Below are 26,548 nucleotides of genomic sequence, written 5' to 3' on the forward strand. Positions count from 1 at the left end.
AAAACAAAACAAAACAAAACAAAACAAAAAAACAACCCCCCTACACTATAAAAGCAGCAAAGCCAAGTCTCTACAAATATCAATCTTCAACAGACAAGAGGAAAACATAGCGCTCTGATTGTAAGCTAACCCGGAAACTGCCACAGAGTAGAGAGCAGAGTTTGTGTGGACAATAATAAAACATTATATGAGGCTGACTCCTGAAGAGAACAAAACATTTCACGTTTTTTGTTTTGTTCTGAAGACAGGGTTTCTTCTCTGGGTGGTCCTTTCTGCCCAGGAACACACCCAGATACCAACTGGCCTAGAGCCAGAGACCTGTCTGCCTCTGCCTCCCGAAGGCAGAGGACTAAAGGTGTGCACCACCACTGCCCAGCATTATTCCCACAGTTCTTAAGTTTGTCATCTACAAACACTTCTTTTTGAGACAACTAGTTAATTAAACTAAGCATTTTCCATTAAAATCATTTAGTTTCCTTTAAAAACTTTAGTAACAGATAATATCAATAATTTTAGTATCTTTCAGATTATATGTAACAAGTTTGTGTTTTTCAAATAATCACCAACAACTCTATTTGCAATTTAGAAAAAAAAAAAACAGAATCCCAAAGTACTTTTCTAAACTGGAACATTTTGAAAATAAACCACAAGCACCTTTTGTCAATGTAAAGACTCTTAAGGCTAAGTTTTGGAACACTAAGAGAATCGGCCTTCAGTGGAATTACTGAGTCCAGTAACATGGAGAAACATAAACAAACTGCACTTACATTTTCAGTTCCTCAGCTTTACAAGCCACATTCTATGTAGCAACAGCTGTAAGTGGCTGGCTAGTAATTCCTCACTAGGTAGCACAGAACACTGATCATCCAGGAAGAACTAGGGGTCTATGGCACCCTGGAATATGTTACTGTTTAGATGGCCACAAAAACAATTTCACTTGTGTCATCTAACAGCAAAGAATACCCTTGGCAGAACTACGTGGATTAAGAATGCATGATGTTTAATTCCCAGTCCCCACATCAGGTGCCTCCAACTACCTATAACGCCAATCTCCAGGGGGAAGCAATGCCCACCGACCTTTGCAGGCACAAGGCACACATACTCACTCAGGGGCACTCGAAGACATAAAATAAGAACAAAGGCTATCCTAGACAGCAAGAATACTCACCGTTAGTAGAAATATGAGAAAAAAGAATTGAAAGTGACTATTTCAGATACTGGTTATAAAGAATTCTAAAACTATGATGCTCAGGCAAAACCTAATGACCCCCAGGATGGAGAGAGGCATATCCTAGGGAACAGAGACAACTCCAAGCACAGCACAGCAGGCACCCTTGACTTAGTCACCCTGCCCAAGTCTGAGGTAAGAGATCAGGAACTGAAGTAGCTGACAGGTGCACAGTACTCTTAATTCTCAGAATACTAAGCTACACAAGGTGAAGTGAGAAACTACAAAGCTACGCAAAAAGACAAATATCAAAAAACTGGACAATGCTGGGGGCAGCCACCAGAAAGTCCCAGATGCCAGGAAAGCAAAAGGCTCCCAGGACCCAGTGGAGACGACATTAGCTGAAATGCCCAACAAAGGAGAGGGAGAACCTGTGGAGAGCATATCCAGAGTGGGGGATGGGACCACCCACTAACCCAGAATTGCTCCTGTCTAATAGAAATATGGGACAAAGAATGGAGTAGAGCCTGCAAATTCAGAATCGGATGCTCACAGCCAACCGTTGGACTGAGCACAGGGACCCCAAAGGAGGAGTTAGAGAAAGGACTGAAGGAGCTGAAGGGGTTTGCAACCTCATAGGAAGACAACAATATCAACCAACCAGACCCCTCAGAGCTCCCCGGGACTAAACCACTAACCAGAAGAGTACATATGGACGGACCCATGGCTCTAGCCACATGTGTAGCAGAGCATTATCAGATATCAATAGGAGGAGAGGGCCTTGATCTTGAAGACTCAATGCCCCAGTGCAAGGGGAACATCAGAGTGGTGAGGTGGGAGAGCACCCTCATAGAAGCAGGGGGGGAGGGGATGGGGTTGTGAAGGGAAAACAGGGAAAGGGGATAACATTTGAAAAGTAAATAAAGAAAATATCCACCGGACAGTGGTGGCGCACGCCTTTAATCTCAGCACTTGGGAGGCAGAGGCAGGCAGATTTCTGCGTTCGAGGCCAGCCTGGTCTACAGAATACTTTCCAGGGCTACAGAGTCAGGGCTACATAGAGAAATGCTGTCCTGAAAAAGAAAAAAAAAGAGAGAGAGAGAGAGAGAGAGAGAGAGAGAGAGAGAGAGAGAGAGAGAGAGAGAGAGAAAGTGAGAGAGAAAGAGAGAGAAAGAAAGAAAGAGAAAGAAAGAAAAAGAGAGAAAGGGAAAAAGAAAGAGAGAAGAAAGAAAAAGAAAGAAAGAGAGAGAAAAAGAAAGGAGGGAAGGGAAAGAAAGAGAGAGAGAGAGAGAGAGAGAGAGAGAAAGAGAGAAAGAGAGAAAGAGAGAAAGAGAGAAAGAGAGAAAGAAAGAAAGAAAGAAAGAAAGAAAGAAAGAAAGAAAGAAAGAAAGAAAGAAAGAAAGAGAAAATACCCAACACACACACACACACACACACACACACACACACACACACACACACACATACGTGCGCGCGCAAAACTGGCCAACACCAACACCACAAGTATTTAGAAAGGTGAGGAAAACCTGAATTCCAACTGGCTTGGGGTGAAAAGGCCTTACAGAGCACGCAGGACAGGAGGGGACCCAGAAAGACCACATTTTAAAAACAAGGCTGAACTAGTCTCAAGTGAAAACTACTCTATCCAAGCTTTAGAGCATGTTGATCCACAAGTAACTTAAATGTCTACCTACCAAAGCAAAAGCCAATACTTTTCCCCCCAAGGGGGAAGGCAGACAATCCTGATGCTGAACTCAGGACCTCCATATGCTAGGCAAGCGCCCTAAAATTTCAACACTCTTTACACAAAGACTTCAAGGTTCAGTACTTAATCTAATATTCACAATGTTGAGTATTCAATTAAAGACAACAGTAGCAACAAAACACATTAGATTTGCAAAGAAGAAAATGTGCCCCAAACTAATGGGGAATGTAAATAGCCAACCAAACCAGCCATAAACAGGAATAGCAAAGATGAGAAAACCAGCGACAAGGATTTTGAAGAGAGTTAGTTTAACACCTACAGATCTTAAAGGAAATGTGCACAAAAGAAGAGACAGGTGGGAGCTATTTTTTAGAAAGAATAAATTATCTGGGGCAGCTTTTCATTACAATATTGTGTATGTACGTGTGTATACATGTCATGCTACAAGTGTGGAGGTCAGAGGACAACTTGCAGAAGTCAGTTTTTTTTCCATCCTATGGAACCAAACTCACCTTCAGGTCCTCAATGTCGTTAGCAAGTGCCTTACCCTCTGAGCCATTTCACTGGCCTGTGGAACAACCATTACAATTTTGCAATTTGCTTTGGAAAAGAAATTAAAGTATATGATAAAAGGCTGGTACTATGAATTAATAGTAATTAAGGTATTTGAAGAAAAAGTATTTGAAGCATTTCAGATAAAATATCCGCGGCAGTGTGTGTGTGTGTGTGTGTGTGCGCGCACGCGCGCGCGTGTGCATGCACACGTATACACAAACACAAAAACAAGTTACTTGATAAAGTAGTATGTTCTTAGAAATTATAATATCAAGAATATAAACATCTTAAGATTTATTTCTTATTCTGTAGAACTTAAAATTGACAGAAGCCTTCATATTTTACTGACTAGAATAAAATTAGAAGGTGGGCCTAAGAACAAAATGAGGCATTAGAAATTATTTAATATTAATATGCCTAAGAAAGTTACAGGGGAAGGGGCTCACAAGTTACATCTAGACATCCAGAAAAGTAAACATCCTAAGAACAGAAGAAACAGCACAAGTGCACAGCACTGACGACCTGCAGAGGTGGATGGCTTCCAACTTTAAACTGTACCAAGCCACTGTCTCCCAAAGTGCCTACTTAATCCCCTGATAGTTTGGGGTTTGGGTTTTACTGTTCCCCAATGCCACTGTCAGGAAGGCAAACAACCCTAACCTAGACTCAGACAAGATGTATTAGCTGACTTTGGAGAATTCGAACTAATACAACTTAGGATGATAGCCATATTTATATAACTTCTTATTTTAAAATCTATCCTATTCTACAGTTAACTATACACACACTAATCTGTAAGTTATTAATTACTATCTCCTGGCAACACTAACTCATTAGGTAGTATTGTCTGAATACACTTACATTTTCACAGAACTACTGTAGTGGGTAATAATAACAGTACCTCCCCGCTAGGCCTCTACATCTCTCCTTCTAAGTATCTGGTAAAGCATGACTCTTAAGCTTGAATAGTTAACCAAATATATTTATGTATAAGAAACTCCAAATTTCATAAAGCCAATTTACAATGATAAGATCTTACCCCAATATTTCTAACTTCTCCAAAACACCAGAAATATGTCTGAAGCCATTTGGATATCCCCATCTTCTTCCCTGCCTGCTCATCTTGTCTGCTCCACCGAGCATCCCTCCCTCTCTCTCCGCCCCTTACTTCCCTTAGCTCCTCCTCCTCTCTCCCCTCCAATCACCATCCTCTCGCTGCCTCAATGTGAATGGATAGGAAATATCTTGCAACAAACTACAGTACAATACAGCTGTGTCCCAACAGTCTGTCGGACAGGACAGGTCTCACATTCTAGACAACATCTTGGCCATCTACTGAGTCTTCTCACTGACCCTTTCTAACCCTTCCGAAATGGTACATTTCTTTTTATGTGAGTGCAACTGTTGCCTTTTAAAGGTCTAATCCAAGGTCTACTTCCTTCTTCAATTTCTAAAAGTTTCCTCAGTTTTTTCTGAACTACCAAAAGTTTTGAACCATAAATATTAAATGATTAGGCACACTTAGGTTTAAGACCCCTTCGAGCTACAAGTATCTCTGTTTAGGTTCATGGCACCTATGTCAGTACCATGTAACACTAGCATCAGACAGTACACCACATACTTATTCTGTTGATAATATAGCTACAGTGCAAGACAGGAATCCAATCTAGAGCTTTGTACACTCTACATCCTTAAGGACTGTATCACTACTGAAGACAGTTTTGAAACAACTAAATTTAAAAGAAAAAGAAAAAAGACGTTTTAACCCCCAAGTTGGCTGCAGTCCTAACACATTAAGACCTCATAAAGGGTGGGAAAACAGCCTGGTGGCCCCAGGAGCCACCCACAGCACACCTGACGGTCTCAGCTCCTCCCCTGGGCTGGGACTCCCATGGTGGAAGGAGAGAACTGACTCTTGCATATTGATTGTCCTCATCCGTGCCAAGCCACGATCACCACACCCCTCTTCACAACCATGACCCCCTGATAAAAATCTTAGTTATTAGCTGGCAATGTCTGCTCAATAGGGACTGGGCCACTGCTTTTCTTTCCTCATTCCCAGGGCTGGGAAATCAAGCGCTGGCTGGGCCTTCTGTAAGGAGCCAAGCACCGCTCCCACACTAGCATGCGCTTTGTTTTCTAAACTGCATCCCCTTCTTTCATGACATCATGATAGCTCACTCCTAATATATACCTAACAATATAGTATGTGTTAAAAAAAAAATCCTGGCATTTGTAGCCAATCTAAAGTATAGGATATTTCTAAATATTTGCCTAATGAATTCTGGCCTAGCCCAATGGATATGCTACTGTATTTCAATGCTTTGGGAGAAAACTTACAGATTTCAGTCATACCTCTTCAATGCTCACTCCAGTAAGAAGACTACGGCAGCAACTCAAGTTGAAACCAAGTTTAGGCAACACTCACACTAGTAAGATTTAGTGAGTCAGCAGCTATGCAATGTTAACTAGTTAAATACGCAACTATCTTAATTTATCAACCCAACTCCTTACTTAGCCAACAATGATTTGGGGTATATGCCTTTTCAAAGGAAATCAGGTGATCAAGACACTGACCACCAGACTGGATAAACCAAATGACCCACTAGTATACAAAATATAAGGCCAAGAGAGAGCTTATAGTTTATGAAGACATCCTCACAGCATAGCCCACTCTGAACAGAGTAAACTGTACCAATTAATTTACATAAGGAATGACTGGAGACAGGCACGGTGGTGCAGACCTTTAATCCCAGCACTTAGGGGGCAAAGGAAGGTAGATCTGAGTCGGAATTCAGTCAGGGCTACATAGAAACTCCAAACAAACAAACATGAGAACTTGAAGAAAGAATATCCATTTTATTCAGTATCTGCTCTCTCCTGTAAACGGAGATAAATTTTTTTAAAAAATTACCATCATTACCACCACCACGTTTCCATAAGTAACTATACAAACTTCTCTAAACAGAATTCAATGTTTACTTTTTAATACATCAGCTTACCACTAAGTAACTCAATCCAGTTCTGGACTGTCTCTGGAGGCTGAGTCTCCTTAACATGCTTTAGAGCTTCATCAAGAAGAACATCCCCTGTTGGAGCATCCGATTTACAGATCACCTGAAACACAATTGGTCAGAAATGATCCACTGGTGCAATCTCCTGTACCACTACACGAAAAGCAAGTACGCAAACATCTCGTGCTGAGAAACTGTACACTTACTATAATTTCATTTGATGCTTAACCTTGAGCTATTTAATATAGAAATTCATTCATTTTTAAAGTCTTAGACAAAGAAAGACTCAATGGAAGAATTCAACATACTAAAGGCATTTCACATAAGTTTAAAAAAACTAATTTTCTCAATAAATAAAAACTTTGACAAATTAAAGCTAAATAAACAAACAAACAAACAAATAAATAGGAAACAGCTCCCCCTGAGCCAGGCATGATAGTGCATACCTTTAGTCCCAGCACTCAGAAACAGCACAGCTTAATTTATAAAAGTGGCATGATTACTATACTGGGCAGTACAGAATCAGAAACATCATTCAGAACATTTGCTCCACGGTGAACAGTTAGACCAGGGTTTATGGGGGAGAAAAAGATCTTCAGGAGAAATGTGTCTGTGGTGTGACCCTGTGACCCGCTCTTCCTCCCACACCCTCCCTCTCTCCATCCACGTGACCAGTATCTGGCCCCATCCTCCACCTCCCACATACACCTTACTGCACCTAAGCTCTGCTCTAAGCCTTGCTCACCTGTCATTTCCTCCATTATCCTTGCCAGGATTTTAGTCTACAAGTCTGACCATCGTTCTCTTGTAACAAATAACTGGTCTCCTGACTAGAGGCCTTGCACTTTTTTAATGTTTTAGGAATACTTTAATTTATTCTTTGATAATTTCATAGCATAGATACAATGTAACTTTTTTATTTATATCCAACTCAAATTCTCCACACTCCCTTCTCCTTGACAGTTCTCCTCTCGCCTCCACCCCTACACACACACACACACTTAATAACCCCCTCCGTCTTACTAGTGCTGCCTTGTGAAGCCATCAGAGTGCAGGCAGCCTACCAGTGTTCACACATACCAACCTCCCCTGGCAGCCACCAGTTGCTCCTCAGCTAGGGACAGAGCCTCATGAGGCCTCTGCGCTCCACACCGGTGTCTGCCTGGCTTCACTTTCTCCAGTATGCAGAGGTACTGCGAGTCTCTAAGTGCATGAGTGCAACCTTTTCAGTCCTAGCTGCCCACTGAGCTCTCCAGGAGCCAAATCTTAACTACATTTCATTGTTCCTGCTCAAAACTAATCAAAGATTCAAACAAGTCCTAATTCCTTTAAAAAATTTAAAAATGTGTGGCTTTCAAGTAAATATGCTATGCTTCAATAAATTCTCACTACCTCCAACACAGAAGAGATGGAAAGAAGATAAAATAAGACCTCTAAGTAACTGCATTACATAGATAAAAGAATTTCAAAAAGGCCTCAGGGATTTAACAGAAAACATTATAGTCATAAAACAAGAAACACTGTGGAAACCGTAATCTTTTATGAGAGGCCCAAGGTCAGTTATGCAGCAGTGATGTGACACGAGGCAGGCCATAAGGGCATGTAGACAGATGTGGACAGAAGCTAAGGAGCAAGAATAAAATAACCAAAAGCTGAGAGGCTGCAGACAGACTCTGAGTACACCTCCTAACTGGCCTCCAAACAAGGAAACCACTAAGGCTGTGGTCATTTGTTAAGAAGGGTTTAAAATGAACTAAAGACAGCCAGAAGTGGTGGTGCAGACCTTTTTAATCACAGCACTCAGGAGACAAAGGAGGATCTCTGAGAGTTTGAGGTCAGTCAGCGCAGTATACTTATCAAGCTCCAGGTCATATGGGACTGTATAGAAAGAATTTATTTCCAAAAAAAACCCAACCTAAACACTGCAATAGTTGGCTTCCATGAAGATAGCAAAAGAACAAGGAAAACAGCTACATTTGGTCTTCTAACTACATGGATTATCTTAATTGAACCAACAATTACTTTTCTTCCAACATTATCCACATCATCAGAACTAGAGTGACTTAATAAGCCCGTATGTCTAGGAAACAAGATTCTGCTGACTACAACCCAGCAACTTCTATTATTTAGAAGTTCTATTACTTCCTGCATCACTTCTTTTCATTAACACATTAATGTTTTTTTTTCTTATAAAATGATCGCTCTCATTTTATCAATCGAACAGTGTTCAGAGTAAGAAATGAAGGCATAGGCTAGTCATCTTAGAGTCCTGGGGGTGAGGGGGTCCTCTAGATCAAGACCAACATGTGCTAGTTGAGTTCCAGGCCAGCCTTGGTTAAAAAGCGAAGACTGTCTTAAAACAAAAAAACAAAAAACTAAATAATAACAAGATATTTAGTTCTAGCCTATCTCTTAGATTTACAAATATAACAGAAGAAAAAATGGTTTTGAAATACCATGTCCAAAGCATAAAAATAGACCAGAAAAGAAACAATTGTGAATATCTGAGATTGAGTCTGAAGTTAAAAATCCAAAAACTAACATACATATTCTATTCTACCACAGAAGTACCCACCTACACCTTCACCATGGCAAGAGGCATGAAAATCAATCACAGTTTTCCAAAAAGATTAATGCCCGAGTAATTCAGTTCCCCAAAACTCTCAGATTTTTTAAAAGTCATATAGAGGTCTTCAGACTTAACGACTTTTTCAGAAACAAAACTGGGTATCTCCCAAAGGCACAGAGGCCATCAATCCTAACAGTGAGTAGCATCATGTTGCATATGCAAAAATCCAGAAAAACCAAGAATGCACTCCAATAAGGACAATTTTAGACTATTTAAATATTGTAAAGCTATTAGAAATATTCATCATTTAAACAGAAAACAATTCTTGTAAGGAGGGTATTATTTAGAAGTCCTCTTACCTTTCTTGTTAAAAGACTTTTTCTTCTCATTCCACAAGCCTCTAACTGTAACCTTCCTCTCAAAGCTAATTCAATTAACATACAGCCACGTAATCCAGATGATATACAGTCATTCCAAAACGATGTGTAACCCTATTTAAAAAGAACAAAGAAAACAAAATAGCTAATTTACCTTGACTCAAAAGTAGAAATATCTTTGGTCAAAGCCATGTATGTCTTCTTACAACAAACCACTAAAATGCACAGTTAGTATGTTGTTAATCTAGGATCTGGGGAAGGATCATCTTTTTACCACAGATCCTTATATATGGATAAACAAAAAACCTTAGAAGCCAAGCTGGACAGAGTAGTACACACCTGTAATCCCAACACTGGAAAATGGGGCATTCTAATGGCTCGGGAGTTCAAGGTCAGGGCAGGAGAGATGGCTCAGAGATGAAGAGTACTTACTGCCCTTACATAAAACCAGAGTGCCTAGCACCCATATGGCGGCTCAAAACTGCAGTTCCTTGGGCACCAGGCATACACATAGTTCAGGAATACATAGAAACAAAACACCTATGTCTACAAAATAAACTAACAATTATAAATAAATAAAAATCTAGGCATGATGGCTCACGCCTCCACCATTCAAGCCAGCCTGGACTGCACAGGGAAGGCTTGCTGGTACTTACCCAAGTCAAAGTGGTAAGACCGAATTTAAGAGGATGGCTGACCACCAGAGTTCACAGACCATCACTAATGATGCAGTTCTTTAAAGTCATACCACTTTTTAAAATAATGTCTTTATTTTTATTTTATGTGCATTGGTGTTTTACCTACATATTATGTCTATGTGTGTGTTGTAGATTTAAGGATAGTTGTGGGCTGCCATGTGGGTGCTGGAAATCGAATCTGGGTCCTCTGGAAGAGCAGTCAGTGCTCTTACCCATCTCTCTAGTTCAAAGCTCCACTTTTGACAAGAGTTTTTGACAAGAGGGCATTTAGATAAAGAAAACAAAAAGGGATAAACAAAACTACAGTTTTGTCAGGCACGGTTATTAATTTCAGCACTCAAGAAGCAGAGGCAAGTAGATCTCTGTGACCTATATGCATGTTCTACACAGTGAGATCCAGGATATCCAGAGGTACATTACAGAGAGATCTAAAAACAACTCTAAAAACAAGTTTAAGAAAGGTTCCTTTTTTATCAAAAAGGCCAATTTCAATTTAAAATCAAGGAAGCAGACTAGTTTTGAGATTTGAGTACTTAATCTGCTTTATCTTGGAATGTCATTAAACTTTTTAAAACATAGAGACTTTTTTCTTGTTGAATCACACATTTGAAATATTGCCTCAGATTGTTCTGTAATGGTCTTCTGCTCAAACTAAGGTTGGGGTTATCTCATATGTTGTGAGTGAGGTGAGGGACACTATCTTACAGCCAGCCACTGTGTGCCTTCTGGTTTGCTTCCAGGAGTAAGAGTTGACTACTACCTAGATGCATCACTGATTCTTTATTCTCTCAGAGCTGTGTATGCAAACACAACTAGTTAGTTCTACCTCTTAGATCTAAAAAATGTAGCTGCTTGGTACTGCCAGCTTTTATTAGTCTTTTCCATAGATTTCAGCTGCTTTATTAAAAGTGGCTGACTTGCTTCGCTAGATAGGAAAGATTTTTGCTGGGACACACATAAACATCCTGTGAACATGTAGTCCGCCAGTACGCTCTTGTAATTGTTTTTTAGAGAAACAAGGCCAACTTTTTCCCTACCTCCTGACTGAGCAATTCCCCTGCTAACTTGTCTAAACCATATTGTGTCATGGAGTCACTAGAGAACCAGGCTGGCTGAGGTTGATTATAGTCACTTAGTACAGTCCTGGTCTACTTTGCCTCTAAGAAACTTAATCTCATATGGCATTGTTACCTGGTCAGTTATAGCACCCTCTCCCCTCCTCCTGCCTCCTTGGCTTTTTTTTTTTTTTTTTTTTTTAATCAAAAAGGCCAATTTCAATTTAAAAATCAAAGAAGCAGACTAGTTTTGAGATTTGCTAAAATGAAAAGATTGCAGGGCTAAGCAACATTTCTTAAAACCAGTAATAGAGAGAAATCAAGATCTGGAGCAATTCAAGACTTAGGAAGCCTGGGAATTGGTTCCACATGAAATTAAATTACAGCTGTGTGTTTCTCAGGGACCTGAACACACAAATGGGGCTCCTATTCAAAACACCAAAATGTAGACAGACTAGAAAACTCTTAAAGCAAAACGGGTATGGTTAGCATACAAGTCTGAAACTCTGTCTAGCTGGACAGAGTTTAGCAGTTTACCTTTAATGACAGAAGAAGGCTAAATACAAATGTCTCAACTGTCCTCGTGTTATGAGTCAACCAGAGATGTGTCAGCAAAACAAGGTCTTTACTACAGAGTTCAGAGTTACATTTAATGAAAAACTGGATAACTCAAGTGGAAAATAGATGAGGAAAAAAAGAAAAAATTCTGTGCCAAAGTTTCTGGGACTTATCAGAAATAGACAAGATGGATGAAGCCAAGAGAAACAGCAAGCAACAGTGTTTTAATAACCTAGTAATAAAACTCATATCATGAGTTAGTTTACAAAAGCATCATCAGAAATTATCAGAAGTTTTTGTGGTCATCGTCACTGGTTTTTTTTTTGTTAATTCGATATATTTTTTATTTACATTTCAAATGATTTCCCCTTTCCTGGCTCCCAACTCCCCGAGAGTCCCACAAGCTCTCTTCCCTTCCCCGATTCCCCCATCCACCCCTTCCCACTTCCCTGTTCTAGTATTCCCCTACACTACTGCACTGAGCCTTTCCAGAACCAGGGGCCACTCCTCTGTTCTTCTTGGACATCATTTGATATGTGGATTATGTCTTGGGTATTCCAAATTTCTAGGCTAATATCTGCTTATCAGTGAATGCATACCATGATTGGTCTTTTGAGACTAGGTACCTCAGTATGATCTTCTCCAGCTCCATCCATTTGTCTAAGAATTTCATGAATTCATTGTTTCTAATGACTGAATAGTACTCCATCAACTGACAAAAGAACATGAGGGGGGAGGACAAGAATCCAGACATGGCATGGGTCCAAAATAGACCAAAGCATACAACAGAGCTTGCCAGAGACCCTAATATACTGAGGTGAGATGCACTCAGTTCCAGCACACACAGCTCATGCCCTGTCCAGCTGTCTTTAAAAACTAATTCCCTGGCCAGGCGGAGGTGGCACATGCCTTTAATCCTAGCACTTGGGAGGCAGAGGCAGGCAGATTTCTAAGTTTGAGGCCAGCCTGGTCTACAGAGTGAGTTCCAGGACGGCCAGGGCTACACAGAGAAACCCTGTCTCGAAAAAAACCAAAAAAAGAGAAAACTAATTCCCTGATAGGCAGCAACTTTTCCAACAGAGCACCAGCTACTAGGACTGCAGCATCCTATGCAGATCAATCCTCTGCTACTGTGGGTCTGGCCAAAACAAACGTCAATCTTCAGGGCAGACCTCATAATGTATAAAACTCAAGTGAAATAAACTTCTCACTCTAGGTACCATTCAGTCAAGGAGTGCAGCAGAAAGAACGGTACAGTAACAAATGAGGCAAGGGGGCATATTTCAAAGACAATCACCCTCATCATGAGCAGTTGAAGACATTAGGAGACAAGACTGAATCTAGGAAAATCTTCACCCCATTTTTCTCAGCAATGACCATCACTTCTGTGGATCTCCAACTGCCTGCTTTCTTTCTTATCATCAAGTGGCTTGACTTGAATGGGAAAAGAAGCCCTCAAAAGTGCCAACAACATGAAGGACTCACCATGAGGGTGAGGAGCCAGACTACTTAGTCCAGACCTCTTACTTTAGTCCAGACCTCTTACTTTAGATGAAGGAACTTAAGTTGGCCTCTCACAATGAAATACAGTATATAAACATTCTGAAGGTCTAGTCTACTTACTAAAAAGGATATAACAACCAGATGTTCTAAGACATTTCATGTATTATACAAATACATACAAAATGGAAAAATGTCCTTGATACATAAGATAAAAATATGATAAATGAAATATCACCTGACTTCAAAATAATATGAACAATAAATACAGGCTTGTATTGTAAATATTTTGTATTTTTAATTAATGTATATGAGAGTTTTCACCTGCAGGTACATGTACGTATCATGTGTACCTTGTGGCTGATGAGGCCAGAAGAGGACACTGCATGTCCTGGAACTGATGATATATAGACAGTTATGAATGACTATGTGGATGCTGGGAACCTAACTTAGGCCCTCTGCAAAAGCAGCAAGTGCTAAACATCTTTCTACCCCTAAGGTTTCTAATTTTTAATGTGCTTAACTTAATCCCAGCACTCAGGAGGCAGAGGCAAGCTGATCTTTGAGAGCAAGGCCAACCTGGTCTACATAGAAATTTAGAGACCAGCGAGGGCTACACAGTGAGAGCCTCTCACTTTTAAACAAGGCGAGGTGGGCACAAGTTGTACAGACCTTAAGCTACATTATAGAATACTATGAATAGAAAAATGTATATACAAAGCCACTGATCTTGTCACTTACAGTAAAAGAAACAAAAACCAACCTAAAAATAAATTCAGCATTTGCCAAACATTTTGACATTGAATCACTTTTATTTACTGTATGCATGTAACAACTTACAGAATATAGTAAGTTTCCAGGAACCAGGTTTTAAATCAGAGTAGAGAAGAGCTGAGAAGAGGGCACACTAGTTAAGAGCACATGCTGTTCTTCCAGAGGACTTGAGTTTACAGAGGACTTGAGACAGAGAACTGCCTATAACTCCAGTTCCAAAAGTATCCAAACATGTAGCCTCCCAAAGGTACCTGCACTCAGTGTACATAACACACACAGAGAGAAAGACACACACATTCAAAACTAAGGGCCAGGTGCTGGGCACACTTCTTTACTCACAGCACTGACAGCAGAGTAAGGTGGCTCTCCACGACCCTGAGGCCAGCCAAGCCTGTAACAAGTTCCAACTCAGTCAGAGTTACAAAGTGAGGCTCTCAAAAGATAAGAAGTCCCCCTTCTCTGCCCTAGGAACAGCTCTCCAACTTGGTCCCTCACACCCTAGAATGCATGCCTACTCAGTTCACCTCCAGTCTCCTTGGTGTCTGCTGTGACACTAAATGACTGACAGACACAACAGAGCCTCAGCAGCTTGCTCATCCCTAGCCAGCTTCCAACCATCAGCACCATCAAAGGCCGTCAGCACAGCAGCCGAGTTCACTGGGATGGGGACTGCCACAGCCAGGTTCTGGAGCTATTTGGGAACTCCTCATATCTGGACTTAAATTTCTCAGACACAATATGTCCTTTGACCTAATGTTAGCCTTGGCCATCTTCCTAACCAGGAGAAGCAGCTGTCTCCACTTGGCTCTTGTGTCTCACCTACCCTGTATGTTCTTTTTTTCTGTACACAACCCCCTCCCCTGAAAGTCTGGGGAAAGTAGCTGGCTCAAAGTTTGACAAAGAGGAGACAATAAATATTGTGTTAGTAAGGAAGGGGGGGGGTATAAATAAAAACATCTTTTGACGATCCCAGTACAAACATTAGAAAACTGGGAAACTAGCCAGGCAGTGGTGGTACACAGTTTTAATCCCAGCACTAGGGAGACAGAGACAGGTGGAAAGATCTCTGAGTTCAAGGCCTGCCTGGTCTACAGATAGAGTTCTAGGACAGTCAGGGCTACAGGGAAAACCAATTCAGCTTTATATAAGTATGCATATATGTATGTGATATATATATATCACTTTAAAAAGTAGGTTAGGAAAGTATTAGCAGTAATAACAACTGACAGTGGCTATCTTTATGTTAGACTTTTCTATATAATGTGAGAGAAAAATGGAACAAGAAAACAAGAAAAAGACTAGTTATTCAAACTCATAAGGTAATAATTAGGATGCTATCAGTAACATGATAAAGACACTAGAAGTAAATATTTGCAAATGATACACCTAAGCACCAACTTTCTGTTTCTCAAGGCCAACACAAACCTTTGAATATAAGCTATTATCACCAAGCCTGGCTCTTCCCAATCCTCGGATCTTACCAAACAGCATTTCTTAGAAAGGACTCCACGGTGCCAGTCCCCAATCATTCTCAGAGTCCTCTAATACTATCTTCCACATACTCCAGCACAGCTATCACAATTTTTAATTATATACAGGTACACACATCTTTGTATATTTATGTATCTGTCTCCCTCAGCACAATGCTCAGCATAAAACAACTACCACAAGTAAATTTTGGGTGAATAAAGGTCAATTATGAACTTTAAATCTTCCATTTTTGTTTAACTGGTTTTCATTTCTTCCAGTACTAGGAAAATACATAGTATCACACACACCAAGCCAGAGTCTTTATCATGGAGCCACTCTTCCCAGACACTTAAGGTGAAGGTGTGTGTGTGTGTGTGTGTGTGTGTGTGTGTGTGTACACATGTATACCTGAGAAGGCTAGAGGGTATCGTATGCCCTGGGACTGGAGTTACAAGCAATGTAGAGCTGGAAACTTAACTCCGATCCTCTGAAAAAGCAGCAAACGCCCTTGACTGCTGAGCCATGTTTCTAGTCCCCATTTTTTATTTTTGGTAACCTATACTTTCCTAAATATACAGGCTCCTTGTATTTTGTTTAAAAGGCATATTTCTACTATTCTCATGCCTTAAACTCAACCCCATCTCTCCTATAATTATAGGGACAGTGAAATCTTAGTAATTATGATGTTTTTTAAATTTATCTTGAGACATCACATGCATATAGTGCAGACTTAAACTCCGGTCAAAAAATAAGTATGTATCTTTTAATCTTCATTCCGGACTGGCAACAAATTTTGCTCCCACAAGTTGTCTCTGACCTCCACACAGCACCCACACACCCATACACAAATACAGAAAATATTTTCTTAAATAAGTTTTAAAGGTTGTAGAATCCTGCCCTGGCTACCTTCTGTGAAGATTCTGGCCTTGAAAGTAATAAAAAATTATTTTCTTTCCTTAAAAAAATAAAACACCGACAAAGAGGAAAATAAAATGATCAAAATGTAGGAAGAACTGATTACAACAAAGGCCAGAAGAAACCAGTTACCTTGCAAACTTTCTGTTGTAGAAACAGAAGGCATAAGGAAGACTTACTGCCTGCCAACTACACCCATCACTTTATACAACACAGCTGCCATACAAGTCACTGATTCTGAAGTCTGGGGCTTCTGATACCTCCAGAGAGTGAACAGTAGTATTCCAGAAAAGAAAAAGAATGGAAACAACCACAGACTCTGGGCTCACATCTAGGGAAAAGAAACCAAAATACTTGAGGTTTCCAGATTTCCTAGCCCAGATGGTCTGGGATTACAAAAAACAGAGGAAGAGAAGGGATATTTTTACAGACATACACACACACACACACACACACACACGCACGCACGCACGCACGCACGCACGCACGCACAGAGAGAGAGAGAGAGAGAGAGAGAGAGAGAGAGAGAGATTGATTCAGTGAAAAGGCATGGGTAAGTAACTGAATGAGTCAAATGAGTCAAATATTCACTAATTTATCATGGCCAGGATGGCCAGGAACCAATGGCACTGGTGGAAGCTGGGCTCTGTGGTAGAGCACTTGCCTAGTATGCTCAAGGTCGGAGTCTGAGCCTCGGCACTCAAAGAGTGAGGCCATATAACAGGTTATGAGACCACAAACAGAGAGGTCTGTTTTGACCAGAAAACAATGAGGTGAGGTCTAGAATTAAAAAAACATTTAGTCTAGTTCTCCCAAGGAGGAGTCAAAAAAGACAATGCTAGAAGTCAAAATCATGGGTAGTTTGTGTTGGTTAGTTTGTCAATTTGACACAAACTATAGTCACAAAAGAGAACCTAAATTGTGAAAAGGTCCCCATAAGATCATCCTATAAGCAAGCCTGTAGGGTATTTTTTTGATTGATGATTGATGTGGAAGAACCCAGCCCACTATGGGTGACGCCATCTCCAGCAGGTGGTCTTGCGTATATAAGAAAGCAAACTGAGTAAGCCTGGAGGAACAAGCCAGCATTCCTGTGGGCTCTGCTTCAGTTCCTGCTACATTGCTATCTTGACTTCCCTTCATGACAGACTACAACTATAAGATGAAATAAACCCTTTCCTGTCCAAGTTGCCTTTTGTGGTTGGTGTTTGTTTTTGTTTGTTTAAAATCACAGCAATAGAAATATAACTAGGACAATAGTCCCATGGCTCCTGATCCGAGGCTTCCTCTCTAGTGCCTAGTCTACACCTTCTGATTCCTCCAAAGTCGATTTCCAATCATACCGAAATCATCTGGAAAGCTGTCTCCTATGTATACTGAATATTCCTTAAAAGCTAAAAATCTTAGAACCCTCAGCACTTAGCAAAGGGACTGACATATGAGTGACATATTTTGATTAACTGAAAATACAAATTACGAGTTAAATCTGTTTAATCTCAGAAACTGGCAAACCCTACTCAATAACTAAATTTAAATACATGTAATTTCCGGTGTTTATTTTTTAAAAATATGGTATAAAATTATTCAATATTTGTATTTAAGGAACTGAAACTAGGGGGTTGGGGCCTTAGTAGTTAACAGCACCTGATTTTGCAGAAAACCCAAGTTTAGTTCCTAGTACCAACATGCTGGTTCAGTAACCATCCACAAAACTCCAGTTTTAGAGGATCAGAGGCCCGGGATTCTTTGATCTCCAAGGGCAGCAGACATGTACATGCTACATGCATACATTCAGGCAAAACACTCTTGCACATAAAATAAATAAGGAAGGAAGGAAGGAAGGAAGGAAGGAAGGAAGGAAGGAAGGAAGGAAGGAAGGAAGGAAGGAAGGAAGGAGAACTAGGGTAGGGCAAGGATGGTCATTTAAAGGTAGAACCCTTAAAGAGAATCCACAGCAGGTACAAGGTCCCAAATTCAGTCCCAAGGAGGCAGTAACCACCAGAAGCTGGCTGTAGGCCCTTCAATCTCTAGTCTTTCTCAAAAAGCCAAGGGTGGACAAACACAAATTATCTTCCATGCTCTCTAAAAATTACTACTAAAAAAAAAAAATTTTTTTTTGAGACAGGGTTTTTTTTTTTGTTGTTGTTGTTGTTTTGTGACAGGGTTTCTCTGTGTAGCCCTGGCTGTCCTGAAACTCACTCTGTAGACCAAACTTGCCTCGAACTCAGAAATCTGCCTGCCTCTGCCTCCCAAGTGCATTAAAGGTGTATGTCACAACTGCCTGTACTACTAAAATTTTAACTAGTAACTTTCTAGAATTCATACCAGTCACAGTCAAATTGCTATGAAACCAAAAATGGTTTCTAAGGTGATCTAGGCGCAAACACATGTAAGAAACCTTTGTCTCGCAAGGCAGTTGTGGTGCACGCCTTTAATCCCAGCACTTAGGAGGCAGAGGCAGGCGGATTTCTGAGTTCAAGGCCAGCCTGGTCTACAACAGAGAACCCTTGTCTCGGAAAAAAAACTAAAAACCAAACAAACAAACAAACCAAAATCAACCAACTAATCAACCACAAAAAGAAACCTCTGTCTCTGCAGCAGTTTTCACCATCCCCATTATCTCTTCCCTCATGGAATGTAAGATGGACTATTTATATGCTGGATGTCTAAGCTCTCTATACACCAAGTTTTTTCCAATACCACCCCCAAGACCAGTGTTCATTCTCTTGGGAATAATTTTACCTTCAGTAAGTGTATGATTTACTCAGAATATTTACTGAGTCATAGGGTATATGTCAAGATGAGACAGTCAATTATGGAAGCAAAATTTTTAAAATACATCTGCTGACAGCAAGTGAACAACTTCCCTAATAAAAGCAAGCAAGTAAACCAAATACAACTTATTAAGTTTCAGGATAAATTACTTTACATAGGGATATGTAATTTGGCTTAGAGTGCTGCTTGTTTAGCAGGTGCAAGGCCTGGGTTAAATCCCCCGGCCATCAAAACACTAAAACAAAGGATAATAATACGATTCTACCATTTTCTATTGTTCTATCTCATGTATGAATATGTATGCATGTGTGTGCATTTATATGCATGTGTGAATTTGTCTGTGCCAATTTGTGCAGTTACAGGACCAACCTCAAAGTGCAGCCCTTGCTTTCGAACATCCAGATCTCTCCTCTCTCCTCTCTCCTCTCTCTCTCTCTCTCTCTCTCTCTCTCTCTCTCTCTCTCTCTCTCTCTCTCTCTCTCACACACACACACACACACACACACACACACCCCATTGTAGGTCAGAGCACAACTTGCAGGAGTCAGTTCAGTCAAACCATCTTCAACTGGACCCCTTCCCACTTTTCTTGAGACAGGGTCTCCTTATTCACTGCTGCACAGACCAGGCTAGTTAGCCTGGAAGCTTCCAGAGATTCTCCTGTCTCCAGCACCCATATTGATTCTTCAGGAGTACTGGAATTATAGAAGGGCCCATGAGAGCTCCCTATTCAAACTGAGATCCTCCACCAGCACAGCCAGCAATTTACGCCCCCCCCCCCCCCCGCCCGGGCCATCATCTTCCTTGTAAATCTAATGTTTATGAAACAAGAAGAGATACATCCTGCGTTCTTTTTGAGTCTGTGTGTATGTTAGTGCATGCCACATTATAATACTGTAGTGTATACACAGGGTTTCATTGCAATACTGTCCTATGCTAACAGGTTGCAATCTTTACAGCTTATTTTTCATATAGGCTCTAAATTTTATATTTGTCTTAAAGAGATGGAAATTCAGACCCTGCAAAAATATCAAGGGAATATAGTATTAGAAAAGAAATTACAAAATTCAAAATTCTGAAGATTTTATGAGGTTTTTTAAATTACTACAAACTTAACACAACTTGAAATTCTGAGAATGAGCTTAGTAACTATCTGGGCTACAGGTTTGAGAATAGAACTGTTTTACATTAACTTCATACATGGAGGTAAAATGTTTACAAAACAGTTGTGCCTCTTGATAAATACTGTGTTCTAATAGTTATTTCAAAATGAACTCATCTTTGGGCACAGTGTGAAAACAACAAAGTCAGTTTCTTCTTTTAAACATCCTAAGTCTTGCCACACACCCTGTCATCTCAGTCCTGGGGAGATAGGGAGGGAAGAATCACCAATTCAAGACCTCAGATTCAAGAACTGCCAGGTTATACAGTAAATTTGAGGCATGCCAATACCATTTTTTCTCTAAACAAACCCACCTAACCACTACACACTTTTCAAGCATTACTGCAGTAGAGCTCTTATGACATTAGACATTCATCTTTAAAGAGGATTTTACTAAAAACTATTAAACCCTAGAAAATCAGGTGACTGAAAAAATTAAAAAAAAAAAAATCACACTAGAAAAAGGAAGAAAACTTAAAAAAAAAAAAAAAGCCAAACAAACAAAACAACAACATTCAAGAATACAGTACACACAAGAAGGGTGTTCTGAAAAGGTCTCCTTTCAGCCTACTACTATTTTTCTTCCAAAGCCTCAGTGGAGGACAACTGAATGGACACAACTATAACACAAAACAATAAGAAATACTTTAAGCCATCTGAAAGCTGTCAGTAACCCCAGGGTTAGGGAGATAGAGGCAGGAAGATCCAGAGAGGGTTCAAGGAAACCAGCCTGGCCTTCATTATACCCTATCTAAAAAACAAGAAACAAATATGCAATCCTATCAGGCAATGATGGCACATGCCTTTAGTCCCAGCACTCTGTAGGCAGAGGAAGAACAACCTCTGTGAGTTCAAGGCCAACCTGGTATACAGAGTTCCAGTACAGCCAGGACTATGTAGATAAATCCTGAAACTCAAAAATAAGTAAATGAATGGATAAGTAATAAAAAGCTAAAATTTTAGGGCTAAACACAACAGAGAATCCCACCCCTTTCCCAAGTAAGACAAAGAAGGGGTAAAGTACAGTAAAGTGCCAACAGTAAGTGCCACAGAAGTACAATCCCAAGCATGTGAAGTGATCATTTTCCCACATTTTATGAGAATTCTGAGACTCCTGCATAGTATGTAAAGCAAAGAACTACAAAGCCTCACTTCTTATTCAACAGGCATATTTTCTTTTTTACTGTTTGCGCAGGGGTGTGTGCACATATGATCGTGTAGAGGTCGGCGGCCAACTTCAGTGTTGCCCTCAGATGCCAACTACCTTGATTTTCAGGCACGGTCTCACAATGGTCTGGAGCTTGCTGAACTGGCTAGGATGGCTGGTCCAGAGGCTCCACTCTCTGCCTCAACTTGTGACATCACTCCCAGCTTTTCCAGAGAGCTGGGGAGCAAGCTCAGGCCGTGCTTCTGTGGTAATCACACATTACCAGTCATACTCTCTCCCCAGGCACCAAACCCTAGATTAAATTGGTCACTTAAAATAGTCAAGCTGAGGTTGGAGAGAGAGCCCAGTGGTTAAGAGCACTGGCTGTCCTTCAGAAGACCCAGGCTCAATTTTAAGGACCCATATGGCAGTTTACGACTGTCTATAACTCTAGTTCCGGGGAATCTAACGCCCTCTTCTGGCCTCCTTGGGTACCTAGTGCACAAACTAGATGTACGTACATACAAATATGGGGGCAAACATTCCTTTACATAAAATAAAAATGAATCTTTAAATAGGCAAGTAAATGAAATGATCAAATCTAACCTTAAGCATTTAGATCTACCACCAATAAAATAATTCAAGTTCTTTAAGGGGGTCAGTGTTAGTTAGTACTGTACAGTATGTGTGAGACCCTTCAGTTTAATCTTTTAAAAAATATTTTAATATAACTTTTTGGTTATTTATGGTCATTCTTTTCTTTTTTTAAAGATTTATTATTATACGTAAATACACTGTAGCGGTCTTCAGACACCCCAGAAGAGGGAGTCAGATCTCATTACGGATGGTTGTGAGCCACCATGTGGTCGCTGGGATTTGAACTTAGGACCTTCAGAAGAGCAGTCAGTGCTCTTAAATGCTGAGCCATCTCTCCAGCCCATTTATGGTCATCCTTAAGAATCCTGAAACAACTCTAGTGAAGAGTTTTAATGGAAAAAAACACAAATAAAAAGTGAAAAGAAAGCCGGGCGGTGGTGGCGCACACCTGTAATCCCAACACTCTGGGAGGCAGAGGCAGGCGGATTTATGAATTTGAGGCCAGCCTGGTCTACAGAGTGAGTGAGTTCCAGGACAGCTAGGACTACACAGAGAAACCCTGTCTAAAAAAAAAAAAAAAAGAAAAGAAAAAGTGAAAAGAAAGTATCTACTACTTGTCCTGCCCCCAACCATCCACAGAAATCTTGCCAATCACCTAATTGGAATTCATCAGTGAACCTATCTGACATTCTAGTGGTGGCCTCTAAATTATCAATCACTGCCCCTTTACCCAGATTAAATACCAGAACCCATGAAAGGGCCTAGGCTTGGGTGGCTCTTTTCTTTTAAAGATTTATTTTATGTACTGGCTCTTTTCTTTTAAAGATTTATTTTATGTGTACTGCGGACACACCAGAAGAGGGCATCGGATCCCATTACAGATGGTTGTGAGCCGCCATGTGGCTGCTGGGAACTGAACTCAGGACCTCTGGAAGAGCAGTCAATGCTCTTAACCGCTGAGCCATCTCTCCAGCCCTTGGGTATTTTAAGAAAAGAAAAAATCTGAGAAGACAACTTGAATTAAAAAAAAAACATCTATTGTCAGAACTGAATGAAAAACTGGGAACATGACTGTTCCTGGGTACGAGCTGAGGAGGGTTAGTGAGGAGAGGATCAACAGGCATCTGGAAGGGTCCAGTCTGAACCTGGCATGTGAGGTGATAGGAGGCTGGAGAGAAGACCCAAGAGCCAAGAGGCTGGAGCAAGCCAGGAGACAAAGAGAGCAAGAGGCCAAGAGACCACACAGCCAAAATGGCTGGGTTGTACAGAGCAGGGCAGCTGGGGGAGGAACTGAGGCTCAGGGGCTGGAGAGGTGGAGGGTGGGGCTGGTGAAAAGCACTGAGGAGCCAGGACTCTGTAACAGTGCTCATGCTGAGACAGGTAGCCAGGGTCTGCTTTGACAGGCGCCTTGGTTAGCTATTTTCCATCAGTTTGAGGCCTAACAAAGTCTTTAAACAAAACTCCATGTAAGTAATCTGAAGCCAACTGCTTCTCATGTAGCCCAGGCTGGCCTCTAACTTTCTATGTGGGTGAAGATGACCCTGAACTTCTGATATTCTTGCCTCCAAGTGGAATGATGAGCCTCAAAGCTCAGTTGTGCAGAGGTGGGAATCAAATTCAGAACTTCATCCAAAGCACTCTTATCAGCTGAGCTAGAACTACCCCAATCCCTAGAACTTCAGTTAATAACAAAACCAAGACCTTGTCTTTAAAAACAAAAAAGGACAAGGGGGAAACCTTCCGTAAAAAGAGTGGAAGATGGATTTATAGGACTGGTCACTAGTGTGTATACACTTGATGAAAGAAAAAATATGTACCAGAGAATTCTAAAACCAAGATGGCAATGCAAACCAACCCCCACCACACTACCACGTGTTTAAACCAGTACCCAGCCCACCCACAAATGCTAAAGATTAGTGCCTGACTGAACCTTGCCCAAGACTCATGAAGTATACTTATTATTTACACAAAATAACCACAACAGATGGTTTCAGTTACCTGGCATCAAAGAACTTCAATTGTTTGTTTGTTTGTTAATGTTTTTACCTAAATGTTGTAGTAGCATTAAATTAAAAAATTCTTCAGATTATCTCCATGGGAACCAATCACATAAAAATAACTGGTGACAGCTTTATCTTAAAAATTCTGAGTAAGGCCCCTAAAATAAAAGGTACTTTGTCACCATTGTTTCTCAATGTGACAATATCAAAAACCAACTTTTGTTTGATATTACTTACCTTGAGTTCTATCTTACAGAACCAAGATGCTGACCCAGGAATGAAGCTTTCATTTTGCTTTTCTTGTACTTCCTAAAAATATCTCATAGTCTGTTTTGTTTCAAAGTGGGGAGGGAGGGACTGATAAATGTATATTACAAGAAGCCTGCTTTCTAAATCTAATACTTCCTAAATGAATGCTCCCTAAAATCACATTACCATGGCACTAGCATCTAGGTTTTCACCCAAAACTAAAAATGAAACACACATACAACCGCTTTCCTCATTATAACTGTAATTAACAGGTACCATGCCCCTTTTACAGCCAGAGGGCCATTAAGTGTCTTCAAGTATATGTGAATAGTATTAAGGTATCAAGAGGCACTTCCCTGGGTAGTATCTAATATCCAGGAACCACAAATAGTCCCTGGAAAAACTCATCTTTCTACCGCTGCTAAGTCTGAGGAACTAGAAAATTGTTTTATAGGATGAATTGGGCTTTTTTGCCCTCCTTCCTTAATTCTGAAGACGTATTTAAAAACAAGATCTAATATGTTTCTGTCTTACTCTCAAAGTGTGTTGTCTAGAGTTTCCACACTGAAACGAAACAAACTTCCGGGCCACCTCATCACACATGACTTATGAAACATTCAATCCTGCAAGTCTGTCTTTAAAAATAATCAGCTTTATAGATGGATAGGTATTAATAAAGTCAAACATTAACTACAGAATCCAGATATTAAAAAGACAGTCACTAGCATTTTTTTCAACTTCTATGTGTAAAATTCCTAAATATCTGGGGTGCAAACAACCTTTCCAAACGTCAGAATACAACTTAAGCCTACCTAAATCTTTGCAGCCTCTCATCAAAGTGCAAACTTGGTATTATTGCCAGCACTTCACAAGCCCTCCCTTAAAATAGCAAAACCGAGACAACAGCAGCAAAACTAACTCGTCGCTCACTCAAAACAAGTTCATTTAAAAAGTTACTTCCTTGGTTTTATAACAAGTTGGTATTGACTTTTTAAAACAATGGCCAGTAAAATAACTTTGCTAATTCTTAACCGCACACCCTACCTCAAGTTTTACATAAGAAAGAGGCCGATAGCAAGTAGATCCCTGAACCTCTCCCAGGTCTGAAAACCTGCAAAAACTCAATTTACTTAGGAGCGGCGGTGGTAGCCCCGAGTCTGAGGATCTCAACAGTCTCGGGTTGGAATCGCCAGCATTTGCGGCCGAAAGCGAAGAAGAAAGGCAAAGACTGCCAGACTTCGGAACTAAGAGTGCTTGTGACCAGAGGAAGGAAAACCCAAGCACTTGGTGCCGGGAGGACCGGGAACACACAGGGCCCCGCCGCGGAGGGCTGACTCCCACACTCCTTGGGACAAGTGGGGCGCGGGGCTCCGGAACCACGGGCAGGTGAGGCCTCGGCCGGCGCCCACCTGGGCCCACCGGAGCCGCCTGGGTCCCGCGCCCCGGCCGCCACCCTGCCCGGCCCGTCGCGCCCGCACCTCTCGGTCCTTGAGGCCCAGCAGGAGCACCTCCTCCATCAGGGTCAGCCGCGTTTCCTTGGAGTCGCCCTTGTCGTCGTCGTCCTGCTCGTCGCGGCGGCTCTGCGCCTCGTCCTCGCCGCTGCCGCCGCCGCCTCCCGCCGCCCGCTCCTTGTCGGCAGCGTTCCGTGAGGCCTCGGTGCGCCGCTGCACCAGGCCCGAGCTCCGCTGGGTCAGCGAGGTCATGGCTCCGGCAGAAGAGCCGCGCCGGACCGACAGGGACGCGGGACCGGCCGGCTCTCCCTCACCGCCCCGGCCCCAGGAGCTTCCGTGTTAATTCTTGGAGCTGGGGCGATGTCCGTGGGCTGCGGGGCCGAAGGTAGTCATGAGGAGCCGGGTCTGGACGAAGCCGGCGGGCCGGGCGTCGATGGGGTACACAAGGGAGCCTTCAGCCCGCGGCTGTGGCCCCGCACAGCCCAGGAGCCCGAGCGGAGGCGGCGGCGGTGGCGCTTCCCAATATGGCGGCGCGCGCTGACGTCACCGGAGGATGTGGCAGCGCCGGCGCGGGGCGGGGCCGGGGTGCCGGAAGCGGCGCGAGCGAGGGGCGTGGCTAGCCGCCTCCCACCCGGCGGATACTAGAGCTCCTGGACAAGCTAGTTGCCCCGAATCTTGAGACGTGAGGTCGGGATCGGTGACCTGTCCGGCTTTCATCCGCCTCTCGGTTCACTCTCACGGTCCAGCCTGGCGCCAGTGACCAGTAAGATCTCTCCTAGATCGCGGAAGCCGAGGCCAGGCGAGGGCGG

General features: G+C 41.7%; 1 protein-coding gene across 2 annotated transcripts in view; it reads right to left on the minus strand.

The window, feature by feature from the left end:
• The window catches only part of Golph3 (golgi phosphoprotein 3), a 28,556-nt gene extending 2,294 nt beyond the window's left edge, over positions 1–26,262 (minus strand). The window contains exons 1-3 of one of the 2 annotated variants that reach the window (XM_052159591.1): positions 25,767–26,259; positions 9,371–9,502; positions 6,431–6,545 (exon numbers count right to left, since the gene is read on the minus strand). In XM_052159591.1, coding sequence (XP_052015551.1) covers positions 6,431–6,545; positions 9,371–9,502; positions 25,767–25,991 — 472 coding nt within the window. In that variant the 5' untranslated portion in view covers positions 25,992–26,259. Of the gene's footprint in view, positions 1–6,430; positions 6,546–9,370; positions 9,503–25,766 lie in introns of both variants that reach the window. The other variant, XM_052159592.1, reaches the window with a different exon arrangement.
• Positions 26,263–26,548: the final 286 nt, after the last annotated feature.

The sequence above is a fragment of the Apodemus sylvaticus genome, chromosome 16 (genome assembly GCF_947179515.1).
Source record: "Apodemus sylvaticus chromosome 16, mApoSyl1.1, whole genome shotgun sequence".
Taxonomy (NCBI): Eukaryota; Metazoa; Chordata; class Mammalia; order Rodentia; family Muridae; genus Apodemus; species Apodemus sylvaticus.